Source organism: Scophthalmus maximus, chromosome 2, assembly GCF_022379125.1.
Source record: "Scophthalmus maximus strain ysfricsl-2021 chromosome 2, ASM2237912v1, whole genome shotgun sequence".
NCBI lineage: Eukaryota > Metazoa > Chordata > Actinopteri > Pleuronectiformes > Scophthalmidae > Scophthalmus > Scophthalmus maximus.
In genome coordinates, this window is record NC_061516.1 from 7,773,316 (window position 1) to 7,788,780 (window position 15,465).

General features: G+C 42.2%; 1 protein-coding gene across 3 annotated transcripts in view; it reads right to left on the reverse strand.

Moving 5' to 3' along the window:
• Positions 1-12,978, reverse strand: part of ntm (neurotrimin) — a 375,368-nt gene extending 362,390 nt beyond the window's left edge. For 2 of the 3 annotated variants that reach the window (XM_035626842.2, XM_035626841.2), the window contains exon 1: positions 12,697-12,978. In XM_035626842.2, coding sequence (XP_035482735.1) covers positions 12,697-12,757 — 61 coding nt within the window. In that variant the 5' untranslated portion in view covers positions 12,758-12,978. The remainder of the gene's footprint in view (positions 1-12,696) is intronic. The other variant, XM_035626840.2, reaches the window with a different exon arrangement.
• Positions 12,979-15,465: the final 2,487 nt, after the last annotated feature.

Consider the following 15,465-nt stretch of genomic DNA (forward strand, 5'->3'; position numbering starts at 1 on the left):
AAGAAAGCAGTCGTGTGCTGCTTTCATCTTTGCATTTTATGATCGATCGATTCAAGTGATATACCCGTACAGGTTTATGACGGCTCACACGGGACATGGTGTGATCTGCACGGAGGGATGGAGTCCTTGAATATGGGGAAACCTGTCTGACGTGTTTCACGTTCGGAGCGCGTCCTCCTTCTAAAGACCTCTAGCGGTACACGGCCGCTAGACTTCAGCGGTGGACCTGGTAAGTCCGTCAAGATTGTATATGTGAATGGATTTTGCTTACATCCTGTAATCGTGCTGCTTCTCTGCCATGTCACCCTAACCCTAACATCACCATTACCTTTACAATCTCATCAAAAACATATTTGTGGCGTACCGCCTGTCAGCGGTAGAAATGCTATTTTATGAAAAGGTTGACATTTGTCGTTTTTACCACATACGACACATATGAGTGTTTCGTATGAGTTTTAGGACTTGTTGGATATTTGTCCTCCAGAATAACAGGAGGATTCACAGTGGCATAAAAGTACTTTCAAAAGTATTCCTTTTTAGTCCCCTCTCCTAGTGAAATGCAGTATGTTCATAGGTTCACAACTGGGTTGCATGAGCAGGGACAGTTGTATTGGTACAACTAGCTAGGAGGCAGCAGTATCCGTCCTCAGAGTTTGCTATTTGTTTTTCATTAATGTTTCATCATGTTCTTTTTACTGGTAGGAAGGCAGTTTTCTTGTAGCAGGTGGAATAATGAGCAGTTTGTACACTCTAAAATGAGTATCATTGGCCTCGGTCAAGGAAGAATTACAAAGGTTTCACAGATTTTATGACTGTTTTTAACTGCTCACAGTTTGAGTAGTAGGATTCCTGCAGCATCGGTGACCAGGAGGGCTTTTTTTAAGCAGGGCTTGATCATTAAATCGTATTTCCACACTGAAAATGGTCTCTGGGTTTTTTCAAGACAACAATATAGTGTACTGCAGTAGCCCCAAAAGATTTCCACATGATGAGATGGGAAAACACAGTCACACTTTAATATATTTATTTTGCCTAAATGAACAGTGTGTAATAGCAAGTCTAAGAAAAGGGCTCGGCAGAAATCACGGCATTGGGAATTTGATTAATGAGAAACATTCATTTTTGTATTGACCATTTAAAAGACTATTAAGATTGCCACTCAAGCGTTGAGCATTAATTATAAGGCAGGCCTACATAAGCTTCCGTGAAATTTAATGAGCATTGTGAAGTCTAAAGTAATGGAAGGGGCTTTGTGGAGACTCCAGTTGAAAATAAAGTCCTGAGACAACAGTCATATAAAATTTTCTCTGGCAAAATACTAAGAAGCTTCTCACAACTCATACTGGAGGGAACAATTAGACCTTTCTCCATCAGCATCTGAGGAATAAAATCTAAATTTCCTACCTCACATATTAAAAAGGTGTGTGGACATTTTATTGTAGAACTATGTCAAAGTGATTCGGCAAATGAAATTGGAGCAGTTGGAGCACGGGCAGGTACATTCAACCCGCTGCTGGTCATTAGCTATGCTTTACCACCAGGAAGCCCAGACAGACTGAGAGCTGCACATCCGCTGAGCCCCGCGCATCCGCTCTAATCAGCCCGTTTAAAAGGCATCAGGATTCATCTTAGACAGCTGCCGCTGATGTGATTGCAATTACAAATCTGCTTCAGCGGGGACTCACGAGCACGGCACACCAGCCCCTGTGCCAGGAATCAACGTTCGCTCAAATAGTTGGGTTTGTGAGCTTGTCCAGTCACTTAGTTGACGCTACAGAATCTATGTCGGACAGAGAGACACTGGGGTTCTGCTTAAAGACCCCCCTCCAGGCACGATTTAAAGTGTATAAAAATAGTCTGCTATGCCTAATATTCTGTTTAACGTTGTTTACCACAGCCGCTGCTGTGCCGTAATTCCCTCGCGTTGCGGCTTGAGCGACCTGATGTCAGTGTGCTCGCAGCCCTGTGAGGTGCGACACTTGAATAGGAGGAGAGGGCGAGGGGCGACACAACAACGCGCCGTTCCGGTTAAACCGCATCAACACGGAAGGCGAGTCATGTCACCATGTTCTCCTGCACATCGCTGGTAACTGATGGCACATATTGCACTATTTTCAACTATGTTATGTCCATTGGCTTTCCTCTGTCTCAGTTGTTCAGGTCGTAAACTAGGTCGTAACAGTATACATGATACATTTTGTAAGGTGTTTTGTGTGATACCTGCTGCTGTAACGCTGGATTTTCCAAGCTTGGGATCAATAGAGTATCCATCTATCTAACTAGCTAACTAACTATCAAACAGCAAGTATTCTTGGCCACTCTGTATATTAAAAATACTCATGAACACAGGACAGGTCTTTAAATGCTTTGTTTCTTCAGCTGAATCGATCAAGTTGAAAACATGACTGTCAAGGCAGCCATAGTGTGGAGAATCTGATGAGAAAATGATGAATGAAATAATCACGGATTTTACATATCCTGACCTGCAAATCCATGCACACGTGAACAATGAACGGACAAACAAAGCATCCAACAGATTTTAACTCTTCTCCGCTAGCTCTGTTATCTGCTCTTTGTAACATTGGCAGAGCCTGTAGGTCCCTTTTTTAAATTGATATCAGTTATATTGATCTATTGTACTTTGCATTCATCAATCACAAGGTTAGGAGAGTGATTCAGATAACATCAGCACGCTCTGTCCTCCAGCTGGAAATCTGGAATTATGTTTATTCTTTGTAGTAGACTTCAATGTCCTCCAGGAGGCTATTTGTGGTACAGGCAAGGAATATTAGACACATTAAACGAACATCAAATGAACAGAAATAACAATGATCCATAGTAGTTACACTTGATGTCGGTAGATGCATCGGAAACAAAAGCAAGAGACAGAATGATGAGCTGCTCACGGTTTTGGAGCCGGGAAAAAACAATGTAACGACTCAACTACGAGGTTTTTCAGGTGGAGAAGAAAAAAAAGTCATATATATATATATCTTCATTGAACATCGCCGCTCTCGAGAGGCTCACCTGCGTCCTATTAACACTCCTCCAGATTCTACCACAAAGGCTCTTGCCAAGAGGCTTTCAGCCCAATCGGTGATAGCACTAATTGAAATATTATCTCCTGCCCTCTGTAATTGCATACGGACTATTCCACAGACCTTGCAAAAAACTCACTCACTAAAAAATTGCAACCGTACCAGAGAACTAGTTAAGTTCCCCCAGTGAACAACAAGTCTCCAACTGTGAGATGCCTCCCTGCTATTAATGCACGAAGAAAAACGGCGAGTCTTGAGTGGCGTCCTCATCACTCGCGTCGATGTCAAGGATTTGGGGCAGGTGATGATGTGTGATTGATGTGGATATCCACCGCCTGCCCACCTAAATTAAATATCTCTTCCCTTTCCCTTGAGATTTCAAATCAGATAAAGAGAACAAATGGACAATTTGGCGAAGTCTCTCAGGCTATGAATGTCCCAGAGAGGCTGGGAAGTCTCCCCAATCAAGTGGGTTAAGAATAGTAGCAGAAACAGGTTGATCGTATCAGCAGTGCAGGCGGGAGAGGGATAGTCGGTGCAATGAGAGGGAAGCTATTACACATTGGAGACGGAAGAAGTACAGGTAGGCTGATTATAATACAGACAATTGGAATTTCCCATATCATGGCAAGGCCACCCTGGTCAGGGCATATAGCAAGGCACACAGCCTTGGTTCACCACAGGGTTCATGTTGGAGATATCTTTCATTATTTTACCGTGCCACCATGCCAAATTTTGCCAACTTATGTAAGTATCCTCCGGCCACTCTGGCCCAGACTTCTTGTTCCTCCTAAAGACACATGTTCATACCATGTGCAGGTCTAGAACGCTCCAACTCCCACAGTGCAAGCATCAGCCTCTAGTGACTTCAATCAGAGACCCGATCGCAGCAGCTCCAGTGTCCAGCAGCCGACATTACAGCACTGTTCCAACTCCGTCCACCTGCACCTGCTCTGATGAACTCACTGTCAGCAGCCACACACAACACTCAGTGCTATGACGAAATGCAAAGTAAATGTTAAGAAATGCCCCCGATATGACGTGCATTGCAAAATCAGCGTTTCCCCGGTTGAGTTTTTGTAGAAGCGTGGTAATTCCTCTGTGACTCCCTGTCTTGCTTCTTATGTCATTCATCTCCACTACATTCTTCACTATTGCCCATTCAAGCTATTTGCTGCAAAACTGGAATGAGAGAAAATGCACATTCAGGTTTGTCAAGACGTTGTTATGTTGAATAACATCTCCGTCAAAAATGAGTATTTTAGGTAACTCCTTCATTATTATGATTGCATTTACTATTTTAAGCTTCACTTGGATTATGCAAATGAGATATAGAAAGTGGTGATACAATCCATAACTTGCCGCTGCATATACAGTGAATGCCTCATAAATAATGGCCCTATGAACAAGACTAACTTGAGAAATGCCTGGTAACTTGGAATCTTTGCCTCTCAGCGATTTCCTCTTCACATGAGCTCAAGTGAACTCCTCAGAAATCTTGTTCCTTTGTGTCAAAAGTCCAAGTGGACAGCGGAAGAGTTTGAAACTCACAGAGCTCTGTGTAACTGCTAAACAACATTTGGCATTCCCCGCCCCCCAGAGGACCCACATGTACTGGACAACCAGCAGCGTTTCTGTGAGGCGGCTTGCAGAGGAAGCAAGGGTGCAAAGCTGTGAGTTTCTCCAGGAGGCCGCATTCCTCAGACTCGACAACCTGGTGAATGGACAGTCTGAAGTCACTATCCCTGCTGCTTATTAATCAGCCCTCCCTGGCAAGGTCCCTTGTGGCCACCAGGCCACATGACCATTTTCACTTGGCAAACTATGCGAGGGAGGAAAAAGCCTCTGCATGAGCACAGACTTTACTTTTATGCAATTGTAGCTGATACTACTGCGTGATGACGCTGCACATCCAGGAAGTCAAAGTGAAGCCAGATGCAAACTAAGGACTTTATTCAGCAATTTTTTTCCAACACCCACAGTTTGAAAAATAAAGAAAAATTGGATTCAGGCAGCATTGTATGCAAATAATGTATTTACACAGAAATGTTTGTTCCATCTGAATTTCAAATATCAACATTTCAGAAGGGAATAAATCAGTGTATCTGTTTTCTCCTACCCAGGGGCATTTTGCAATTTTAGAGTATACAGTAATAATCAAATTATATTCAAGAAATGTTTTTTTCTCAGCGTTTCCTGGGATTTGTTGTTTTCCTTCTTTGATAAATCATCAATTCCATACACTAGGTAAGCTCAGTTCTGAAAGCCTTGAGTGACATTCCAGTACTGCAGAGTGATTGTTGACCCAAACTAAGAATGAGCAAATCAATCAGGCTTCCATTGAACTCTTATATCAAACTTTCTACAACTCAGAAATGATTCATTTGTGATTTGAAACTGTGAAAATATGCCAAACACACAAACGGATGCGACGTGCAGATTGCATCTCACCACAGAAATGAAAAAGACAAATGGATAACAATTTGCAACTTACCTTTTCCAAGACAAAGTGTGCATCTTGTTGTTTCCGTGAAAAAGGAAAAGAGTAAAAAAATCTCACTTATAGTCACTCATTATCTCATGATGGGTCTAATTTCGTAAATATTAAATTGTGAAAAGAATGACCATGAAGTTTAATTTAAAAAAACAGATTTCATATCCAAGGCAACCTCTTGACTCAGCTTTGGAACAACAACAAGAAAAATTAGAATTAACACCTTGCATGGAAATATGGTCATGATTTCCCCTTCTGTTCCTCAGTTATTGTCAAGTTTATTAATAAAAAAGCACGTTTTAAAAAAACAGAATTCACCAAAGTGCTGTATGATAAAGACAAAAAGGGAGTACAAGAATAAAAACTAAATACAACCAGATAAGATAAATATAAAAATTAAAAGACTAATTAAAATGAATGTCTATTGTTTTGAATAATAAATTAAGATTAAATGAAATAAAAAGTTTTTGCAGAATATTATGATTTCACAGTGGAGTTGACTTTTGACTTTTTGAATACTAAATGTTATCATCATTTTATCTTATTAGATGTGTTAAATAGTGTTATAATTAGGGTTTGCTAGGGGTGCCACATATTGGTAAACTTTCTTACTGTATTACCAATTACACAGTAACAGTGCAATTTAATTGTAATTTTCTATTTTTTTGTAATGTAATTTATTTGTTGAAAAACATTGAGTTGCATTTCTTGAATAACAATGGAAATACAGTTGCATTAGTAATATTGTTTTCACACGACAACAAAAATTTGGCACATTCTCCAGTTTTATTCTCTGAACAGGATCAGTAAGGGAATAGAAGCATTAATGACATTAACAATAAATATTTTTTAAAAACCGTGGCTGCAAACACAGTGTAAATATATATTTTTAAACAATCTGTTTTTCTCTTCTGAGGAGAGGCTGTCAGGTATAAGGTCACAATCACAATCTTTCTTTAGTATATGTATATTTTCTTTATGCATGCGTGTGTGCAAATTGCACAGCAGAATTTTTTTTAATGTCCGTAATGAAACAGACACTGTTGCCATTTTCAAATACCTTGGGATTCCTAACCTTGTGCCTACCCAACCCTGGCAGAAATGCCAATTGTACCTTTAAAAGCAGACTCGATGGATCAAATGAGACCGTTTTGGCTGTGTGCACAGGCAGCATCACAACAAATTCTTGCAAATTTCCATTATTGTTTCATGCAAATCGTGGCTTTTACAACTATTCAACATCTGTGCATGTGGGAGGTAAAGATTGAGTCTTAAATTATAATAAACTGCATTTATAAAGCTCTTTTCTAGCCTAACGACCACACAAAGTGCTTTAGATTACAGTTCACATTCACTCATTCACACACACACGCACACATTTTTTCATTCCATGCTGCTATCCACTAGCACTATGTCTGTCACTCACACATCCAATTCACACACTCCCAGCCCCGCCGTCAGGGGCAAAATCGGGGTTCAGCGTCTTACCCACAGACACTTGGACACAAGTGGAGGAGCCTGGAATCCACCCACTAACCTTCAGATTAGTGGATGACCCGCTCTACCTCCTTAGCCACAACCGCCGATCCTCTCCAAGTAACCCAGTAATTGTGGTCCTTCGGTAAGGATGCAAACAGGGAGAGTGCGGAACCTAAGACTCCCAGTTCTTGGAGAGTTGAGAGGAGGATCTGGTGGTTCCGCGGTGACAGCTAGGTGGGCAGTCTCTGTTGAGTGCCCTGCCTTGGATCCAGACTGGTGGGCGTCAAGAAGGTTGTAGAGACATACAGGAAGTTGAGTGAAGACAGCGCGTTCGAATATTTTGGAAAGAAAAGATCTGTCATTTTTTACATGAGATGTGTTGAGTGTGGGTTCCTTTAAAAGAGGATTCGCTCTTGCTGCTTTAAGAGTGTTGGGAAAGTGACCAGTTGTCAGAAGAGAGGTATTGATGAGCTGGGTGAGGAAAGGAGTGATAGGTGAGACGGGATAGGGGCAAGGGGGCAGGTGGAAGGTGACTAGGGATAGTACCTCACTGGGAGGGAGTGGTGAAAAAAGAGGATAAAAAAGGAGATGAGGGGGATGTGTAGGAGGGTCGCGGAATGAGGAGTGAATGTCATCTATCTTTTTTATAAAGTAGTGTACAAATATCTACCTCCATTGTTGGCCATCTCCCTGCTCTGTTCTTACCTTCTGCTGCATGGCATTATGTGTGACTGTGCGCCGGGGAGACAGACACAAACATGGACGTTATTTAAAGCAGCAGCAGCTCTGCCTCTTTCTTTTTTCCTTCAGATCCCTACTGAATAGCTGTATCCCTGTGATAAGAAGAGAACACACTCTACCCATCAACAATGATCTCAATGTCTTTAACAAAAGGCTGCATACAACAAGCGCATCATGGCTCCCCTATCCATCTCTGCTCTCTCAGCTGGTCATCCAAGAACAGCTGTTGCTCCAAATTTCGATCTAACCAGCTATAATTCTCATCTTTGTGTGACGTGGACTGATGGAGGAAGGACAAGGGCACAATACACAGACCTGCAAGTTTGAGCTGCATCCTGGCAACACAGCCAACAGTAGCCCAGCTACATACTGCAGAGAGAGAGGGGGGGCCCACTTAGACAATGAGCCTACCTCATTACCAGTGTTTATCTTAAGCTGGATTAATACTCCATGAACAAATGCTCTTCTTTTCAGGGATACAACATTTTCTGATATTTGATATTGGAATGCGCCCCCCCCCCCCCGCATTTTAAAGTTAATTTGTTCTTTCCTTTTTTACTTTATGCAAAAACATAAAAACAGACACTGGTTTTAACATTGTGTTGCTAACCACCCACCCTTCACATGTTGAGGAAACAAGACCCAGAAAACCAAGAGTTACTCTTATACAGAGCTGCATCTATTGCTGCACTGAAGACCAAAAAAAACACAAAAAGATGCAAACTGCTCATTCTAGGCACACTGCTTTTTTTCACGATTGGCTCGATGGTTGAAATGCATGCAGGGATGAGTTCGGCAGTGGGGCACTGTGAACATAATCTTGACATACTCACACATGTATTTTCCCCCTGAGTATTGAAAAACAATAAAAACAAAAGACAGCACGACACTGTGATGAACAGCGCATGATGTCGATAGTCTCCTGGAAATGATTGCTGTGCTAAAAGAAAACAAAGTGAATGAAAACAGAATGGCACAAAATAGATCAATGTCAAACTGAACTAATCTTCATTTTGGACAAAGCCTCTCCCACCGTCTGTTCAACAAGCTGACGCAGGCCCATCGCAAACTTAGCCTGTGGCTCGTCCTCTTCATGTGCGCGGAGAAGTGGCCCTACTCGTGCCACTCGCCATCCAGGCGCTCGGCGCTTCCTGCCACGGTGGCTCCAGCCTCTGCCAGACAACTAGCAGAACGGCCCAGCCCTGGCCGCCTCTTACTGTTTCTATCAATCGCTCAGGATTTGTTTTTCTCCGCGCTTGTGATCTGAACCTGCTCTCTACATTCACCCCGGCCACCTTGTTCTGACCTGCAGGGTCCTCTGCATATCTCTTATTCTCATGGCTCATTAGTATATGAGCCAAAATATTATAATTTCCTCCCGCAGTCACAATGTGCACAAGCTGCTTCTGTGCCTGGTTATTATAAGGTCAGATCGTGTGAGGAGCTGCTGTAATAACGAGGGTCTATTTAAAAAAAGACACACAGTTTTGCATGTTTATACAGTCATGGCAGCATACTTGGTGGCTACACCCATATAGATTCAAAGGGGTTTAATTTGGTAATGGAAACCTTATTTTTATTAATTACTTCCAGAATAAGAAACACTTACATTCACATCAAACATTATCTGGATTCAGAGTTCTCCTCTCTTATTTTATTGGCAAAATGCAAATTCAAATGTTGAATATATGATTTTACTTCACTGGTAGTATCTTTACATTGGCTACTAATACTGCTACTTAAAGCCCCTCTTTGAATATTGTTGTTGTTGTTGTTGTCGTCGACCTTCAATGGTTTAACTTATGAAATAGGAAATGATGCACATGTGGTGTGTACTCTAGGACCAGATGAGATAGCTGCTGGGTGTGGTTAAAGGTGCAACAGAGCACACAGCTAACCACATGGTGAACCAGAGAGGTCAGCAAAACTGCTGCCGCTCAGATGGATGTTGAGCAAGGCAACCAGAGATGGCAGACTTCAACCCCATTCACGTAACGTTGCATATTGTTCACTACAATAGGGTTCTATGAACCCATAGGCCAATTGAATGATGACCTCTAAGAAAAAAGATGTCAAATTCTGTATAAAAGTAATGGGCATTCAAAATATTTTCACAAAAATTGGTATTGTGACCTTGACCTTTTTAGATTTAAAGGTCAAATGTGGTATATGACCTCTGAATCAAGTAGTTATTACGTCTTCTGTAAATGCGTTTGTGATAGAAGGGTCAAATGTGATAAAAATGGGTGAACTTTGACCCCATTTGACTGCAAGAAGATGACGTCACATGTCAAATCAGATGTTTCATAACTTTAAGGCCTTTCAATGCACTTTCCAGCACCATTAATCCATCTCGATACAACCATTGGTTCATGAGATTTATAAGATAAAATATCATGGGGGTATTTGACCCTGGTGACCTTGACCTTTGACTTCTGTGACACAAAATGTATTCTTGTGCAGACGATATCCATATTGACTAGAATTTTAAGTTTCATAAATATCTGTCCACCTGTTCACAAGTTACAGTCCAATATTGCGAATATCGCAGACACGCTCAAAACAATACTTAACTCACCCTTCAGGGGTGAAGAAATGAACTGAACCCCCTCTGTACCACCCCCGAGGGGCAAAACAACATGTTGCCATTGTCTGGCTCCTCTCCACCCTATGAGCATCAGATGATTGAGGTGAGTGGGCAGGATTTCACAAGAGCCATCACATGTCCCCTGCTTGTGAAAGGCTTCCTGCAGGATGCTGGCGTCACTGGCCAGGCTGCAAACAGAGGAGAACCTTTGTTCCCGAGGATGTTCAGCTTCTCCACAGCCTTCTCCTGACCCTCTCTCCCCACTCCTTTCATAGAATGTAATTGTTCTGCTTTACTACTTTACATTTTTTATACTATGTGCCCTTTATATGACCTTGCAAAAAGAATTGAATTGAATTGAAGAACACACAAATTGGGTTCAATAGAAGATTTGATAAAATGCTGTTTTGCATACCAACCCTGAGCATGAAATATAGCCTTTTATTTAAAGAGAGCACTCTTACCCTGCATACATCTGCTCACCTGTAAACCCGCTGATTTTCAGCCATTCGTTCATTATCTTGCGTGTGTTCTTTCGTCCTGTTTATCTGTTATCTTATCAAAAATTCAATATATTTGCCCCGTTTCCATATCTGGGCCCAATTCCGTTGCTGCAATGACCCAATTTCCCAATGGGGACCATTTAAATTCCATCTAATCTAATCCAACACATATCTGATTTTGCAGATCTGCCGATATGCAAATGGCTTCGGCGCCAATTTTGATGCCGTCGTCTGGGGAATATGGATTGGACTTCAAATGCACTGGAAAGGAGCATTTTTCTCTCTCCTTCCAAGTGTATTAAAAGCAGACATTTTTAATAGTGCAATGGGACTCGATGGCTGCTTGTTGCAGCAGTGATTTGTTTAAGCATTGTTGGATTTTATCTCAATCAACACTGTTCCCGCCAGCGAAATAATGACTTCACTACTTCGCAACACAAGCAGTGACGTGAGGCGTCGACGGTGACAATATGTGCTGGAAGTAGTGTTAAAGAAAACGCTTGCTGTGGTCCGCCACACTGCGCGGACTGAGGCACTGGATTCATTCCACAGTTCTCTAACCACTTGCACAACCACAGGTTGAAAAGTGCAAATTGTCTACGCTGCAGTTTTTTGTTCTGACCTCTCGGATACGAAATGAACACAGACGTAACTGAGTTTCAGTTTAGCAGTGTGGCACTCACTCTTGACTTATATTCTGTGTGTGTGTATGTGTGTGTGTGTGTGTGTGTGTAATTTTATGTCTTGTATGCAGGAATATTTGGCTGCTATATTTTATTGTGCAGGGTAGAACTGTGGTTCTGGAGGGAAGTGTTTGGTGCATCTATCAAGAGAAAAGAAAAAAAAACACCCTTCTTCTTTTCATACAGTGATTGATTCATCCACGTGATTCATCCATTCACCCATGTATCTACTTCTGACTGACTTTTTTTAAAGGATTCAAGAGCAGCGATCTTTCCTTGAGTCTTTGTTTGATTGTGTGGTGATGATGGAGCTCAAAGAGCAAACAAACACAAACACACAACTGGTTGATTGGGGCTGATGAAGATGACGCTTCTTCTTTTTTAATTGCGTGTTTTACGCGCGCCGCTATCGCGCAATAATCTTCTCGTTGGATTGAATTAATTCATTTTTTGGGGGGAGGGGGGGGGGTGTCAGGTTCAAACAAGGTCAGAGACACGGGGCCGCCTCGCAGCTCCACACGCCTTGCCTGCATCGCAGACGTGGCTTAACTCGGATGACCTGACCACGGAGTCAATATGGATTAGGAAGTAAATGCTTAATCAACCTGCAGCGTACAAGGACCTCCCGTCCGGGAGATTTACCATGCGTCTGGATGATCCGCGGGGCAGCAGGGGCCACGGGCGCGCGCGCACCCCCCCTCCGGCAAAAAAAGAAAAAAGAGGACAATTGCTCGGTGCAGGTGCATTAAAGTGAACTGCCACGGAGATGAACAACACATTACTTCTCCTCTTCTTCTTTTTCGCATGCCAACCATTACAATCACATGGAGATCTGATTCTGCTGTGAATCACCCTGTCGGGATCCAACTTTCGCAAAAGAGACGAGGCTGCAGCCGGACATAAGTGGGGTAAAAATACAGTCGAGGGTTAGTTTGTATACTTAGAATCGCGCCACTGGCTCCGGGACAGCTCAGCCGCACTTCACTAATCGCTTAATTTAAGCCCGCGGCTTAAACATTGGAAAAGCATCGACAAGTCAAACGTTGGGGAGAGAGAACACGGTCCGCGTCATGCCAGGGGCCACTTCACCAACTGCCCAGAACTGTCGCACCCAGACGGACACAACGGCGATGAAACAAGTGCTGCCGGGCAGAGAAGAGCCATCACTTACCTTGCTCCATCAGCAGGATGGCCATGCCGCCCAGCACAGCCCAGTACACGGGGTTCTTCATGGCCGTCGATCGGGTCTGTCTTGCCGCGTGATGTCGTCTGGGTGGAAAGAAAAAAAAAGAAAAGAAATAGCCTGCGTGTTTTTCTGAAAAATCCCCGAAAAAGTGATTTTCTTCAAGTCCCCGGTCCCGCTGTCTGACTGTAAAGCATCCACCAACGCAGCACTCCACAAAGTCCCTCCTTCCACCGTGAGCCGATTGGCGGCGCTGCGGCGGCCAAGCCGGCGGCACTGAGCACGGCCGCTGCCGGTGCGGGTCGTTTCCAGTAAGAAGGCCGCTGGACTCCGCGAGCAGCACCGGCGCTTTTATTGTGAAAGGAGAGATCCAACCACTTCCGGCCGTGCCCCGGTCGGATGCGGCGAGCTTGGCGTGGCGCGCCCCGCAGTGCTCCACTGATGGAAGGCGGCTCATTTACGCACTCACCGCCGGCTATTTGTCTTCATCCGAGGGATATGAAGTGCAAAGTAAGTCACAGTGTGACGCAGATTCTTCTGCTACTTTTCAAGGTTTTTACTGTTTTTTTTTCTTCTTCTTCTTGCAGCAATCAGGGTTTATTAAAAGTAAGTCAGATTTCATTCAGCCCAAACGGGACCAGCAGATCAGCCTGGGTGTCTAGACCTTCCGAGGGTCCCAGAATGAATTCAAAGGATCAAAAGATTGATAACAAAATAGGGATATATTATATTATTATTATTATTATTTATTTTTTATGTTTTACTCATGCTTTTATTGTGATTTTATTGTACTGAGGGAGGCTGGTTTTACAGCTCAATACTTCTTAGTGTTGAAACAGGGGAATACTTTTTTTTCCATTAATCTCAGTTATTAAGAAAACTTTTAGACACATTTTTAATGAACTAAAATTACATGGCTGCATTTTTGTGACACTCCACTGATTATAAAGCTTGCAACCTTGGGTCAGCCAAGGTTGCAAGCTCCCATCCTGCCGATACAGGCACTCGACCAATCGTAAGCCAGTAATGCCTCTGCATTTTTATAGCATCAAAAAACTTACTGAAATCAAAATTACCAGAAAAAAAGTACAGTTGAACTACTCTAAAAGGCAAAAAAAAACATATTTTAGTAAAAAAAACAAACTTAACATGTATTTTTGGTTTGGTTCATGTCCCATCCACTAACATGGAGGATGTGATGTTTATAGGGCTGCAACTAACAATCATTTTCAAAATTGATTAATCTGTTGATTTTCTCGGTTATTCAATTATGTTTGGTCCATAACATGTCATAAAAATGTCAAAAATGTCGATAGTGTTTCCCAAACCCGGAGATGATTTTTTGTTTTGTTCGCACACCAAATATATTTAGTTTACTGTCATAGAGGAGCAAAGAAACCAGAAAATATTCACATTTCAGAAATCAGAGAATTTTGACTACTACTTGAACGATTAATCGATTATCAAAATAGTTGGCGAAAAAATTAGTATTCGATAACTAATCGATTAATCAATTAACTGTTGCAGCTTGCCGGTCAGCAGGGGTCAATCAAGATGATTTGGCGCTTCACTTTGTGGAAGCTGACATGCATGTCCATCTTTATTTAAAGTCTTTGCCATCAGCCATGACAGATCATCATGTGCCAGACACACTGTCCTTGACACATTTTAACTTCAAGTACAAAACAATGATTCAGACTAAGTAAAGAGGTCAGGAGGAGTATGATTAAAAAATACAGCTCATGAAGAAGAAACAATTTTTTCAGCAACAGAGGGTGGGATGGTGATTGGAGGAATAAGAAAGCAATCTCTCAAACGCATTGGCGTAGTCAACACAAACGCTCCTCATTCCCTTTAAATGGGGTGACAACATGCTCAGCCAAACTGCACAGTGGTTCTGTCACTCTGCTTTGCTCGCGTTGTGTGTGGTCGAAGTTGGGAAAAGCTCCACATACATGTGAGTGCTCGTTAAGACCTGTTGAACTGCTCAATATTGCTTCACTATGAAAGGTCACAGGCCAAACAGATTGGATAAAGTCCGCGTGTGTTTGTGGTGACCACTAGCTCTGTTTCTGCCAACTTATATTTGTGAGCATTTTGAAGTATCGCATTCAAAAAAGATGGTGGACAATGATGATGATGATGATGATGATGATGGAAATGGCAAAATTGAAAAAACTCCTTGAATTCGCTGGCTTGAGGTAGTTTTTGCCTTTTACAAATAGTTAATGTGCTTGTTCTGCGAGATGGACAGAACTTTGCCAGATAAGTTCTGAGGTGGAAAACATTCAACTCAAATGACTGATCAGCTGTTTTTGCTGTCTGAGTCTTCCTCTGAGCTATGGTTGCGTAAGACTCTTTTTTATTTTCTGGCTTCCTATGGAAGGTTAAAAAATCCAAGGATTAGCCTTAATAAACTAATGAACCCGAGAAGTAATGGAGGAATAGGCCTACCAAATATTTATTCGTTTATCAATTTATTCGTATTATTTATCATATAACTTAAAATACCCCTTGATGTGGGCTTTATAACGATGTGAGACAGATTGGTAGCTGGGAATGGCTGGAGGAACAAATTATATAAAAACATAACAAAGATTTATCCCTATTAATCCTGTGGTATAATCCCCAAATCATTCCAAGACTGGACAATCCGTTGTTAAAATTCTCATGTGAAATAGTGAAAATCCTGCATAGATGCCTGGCCAGCTCCTCCTAACCTTCATGTCCGTTATGGAAAGTAGAAGTATGACATGT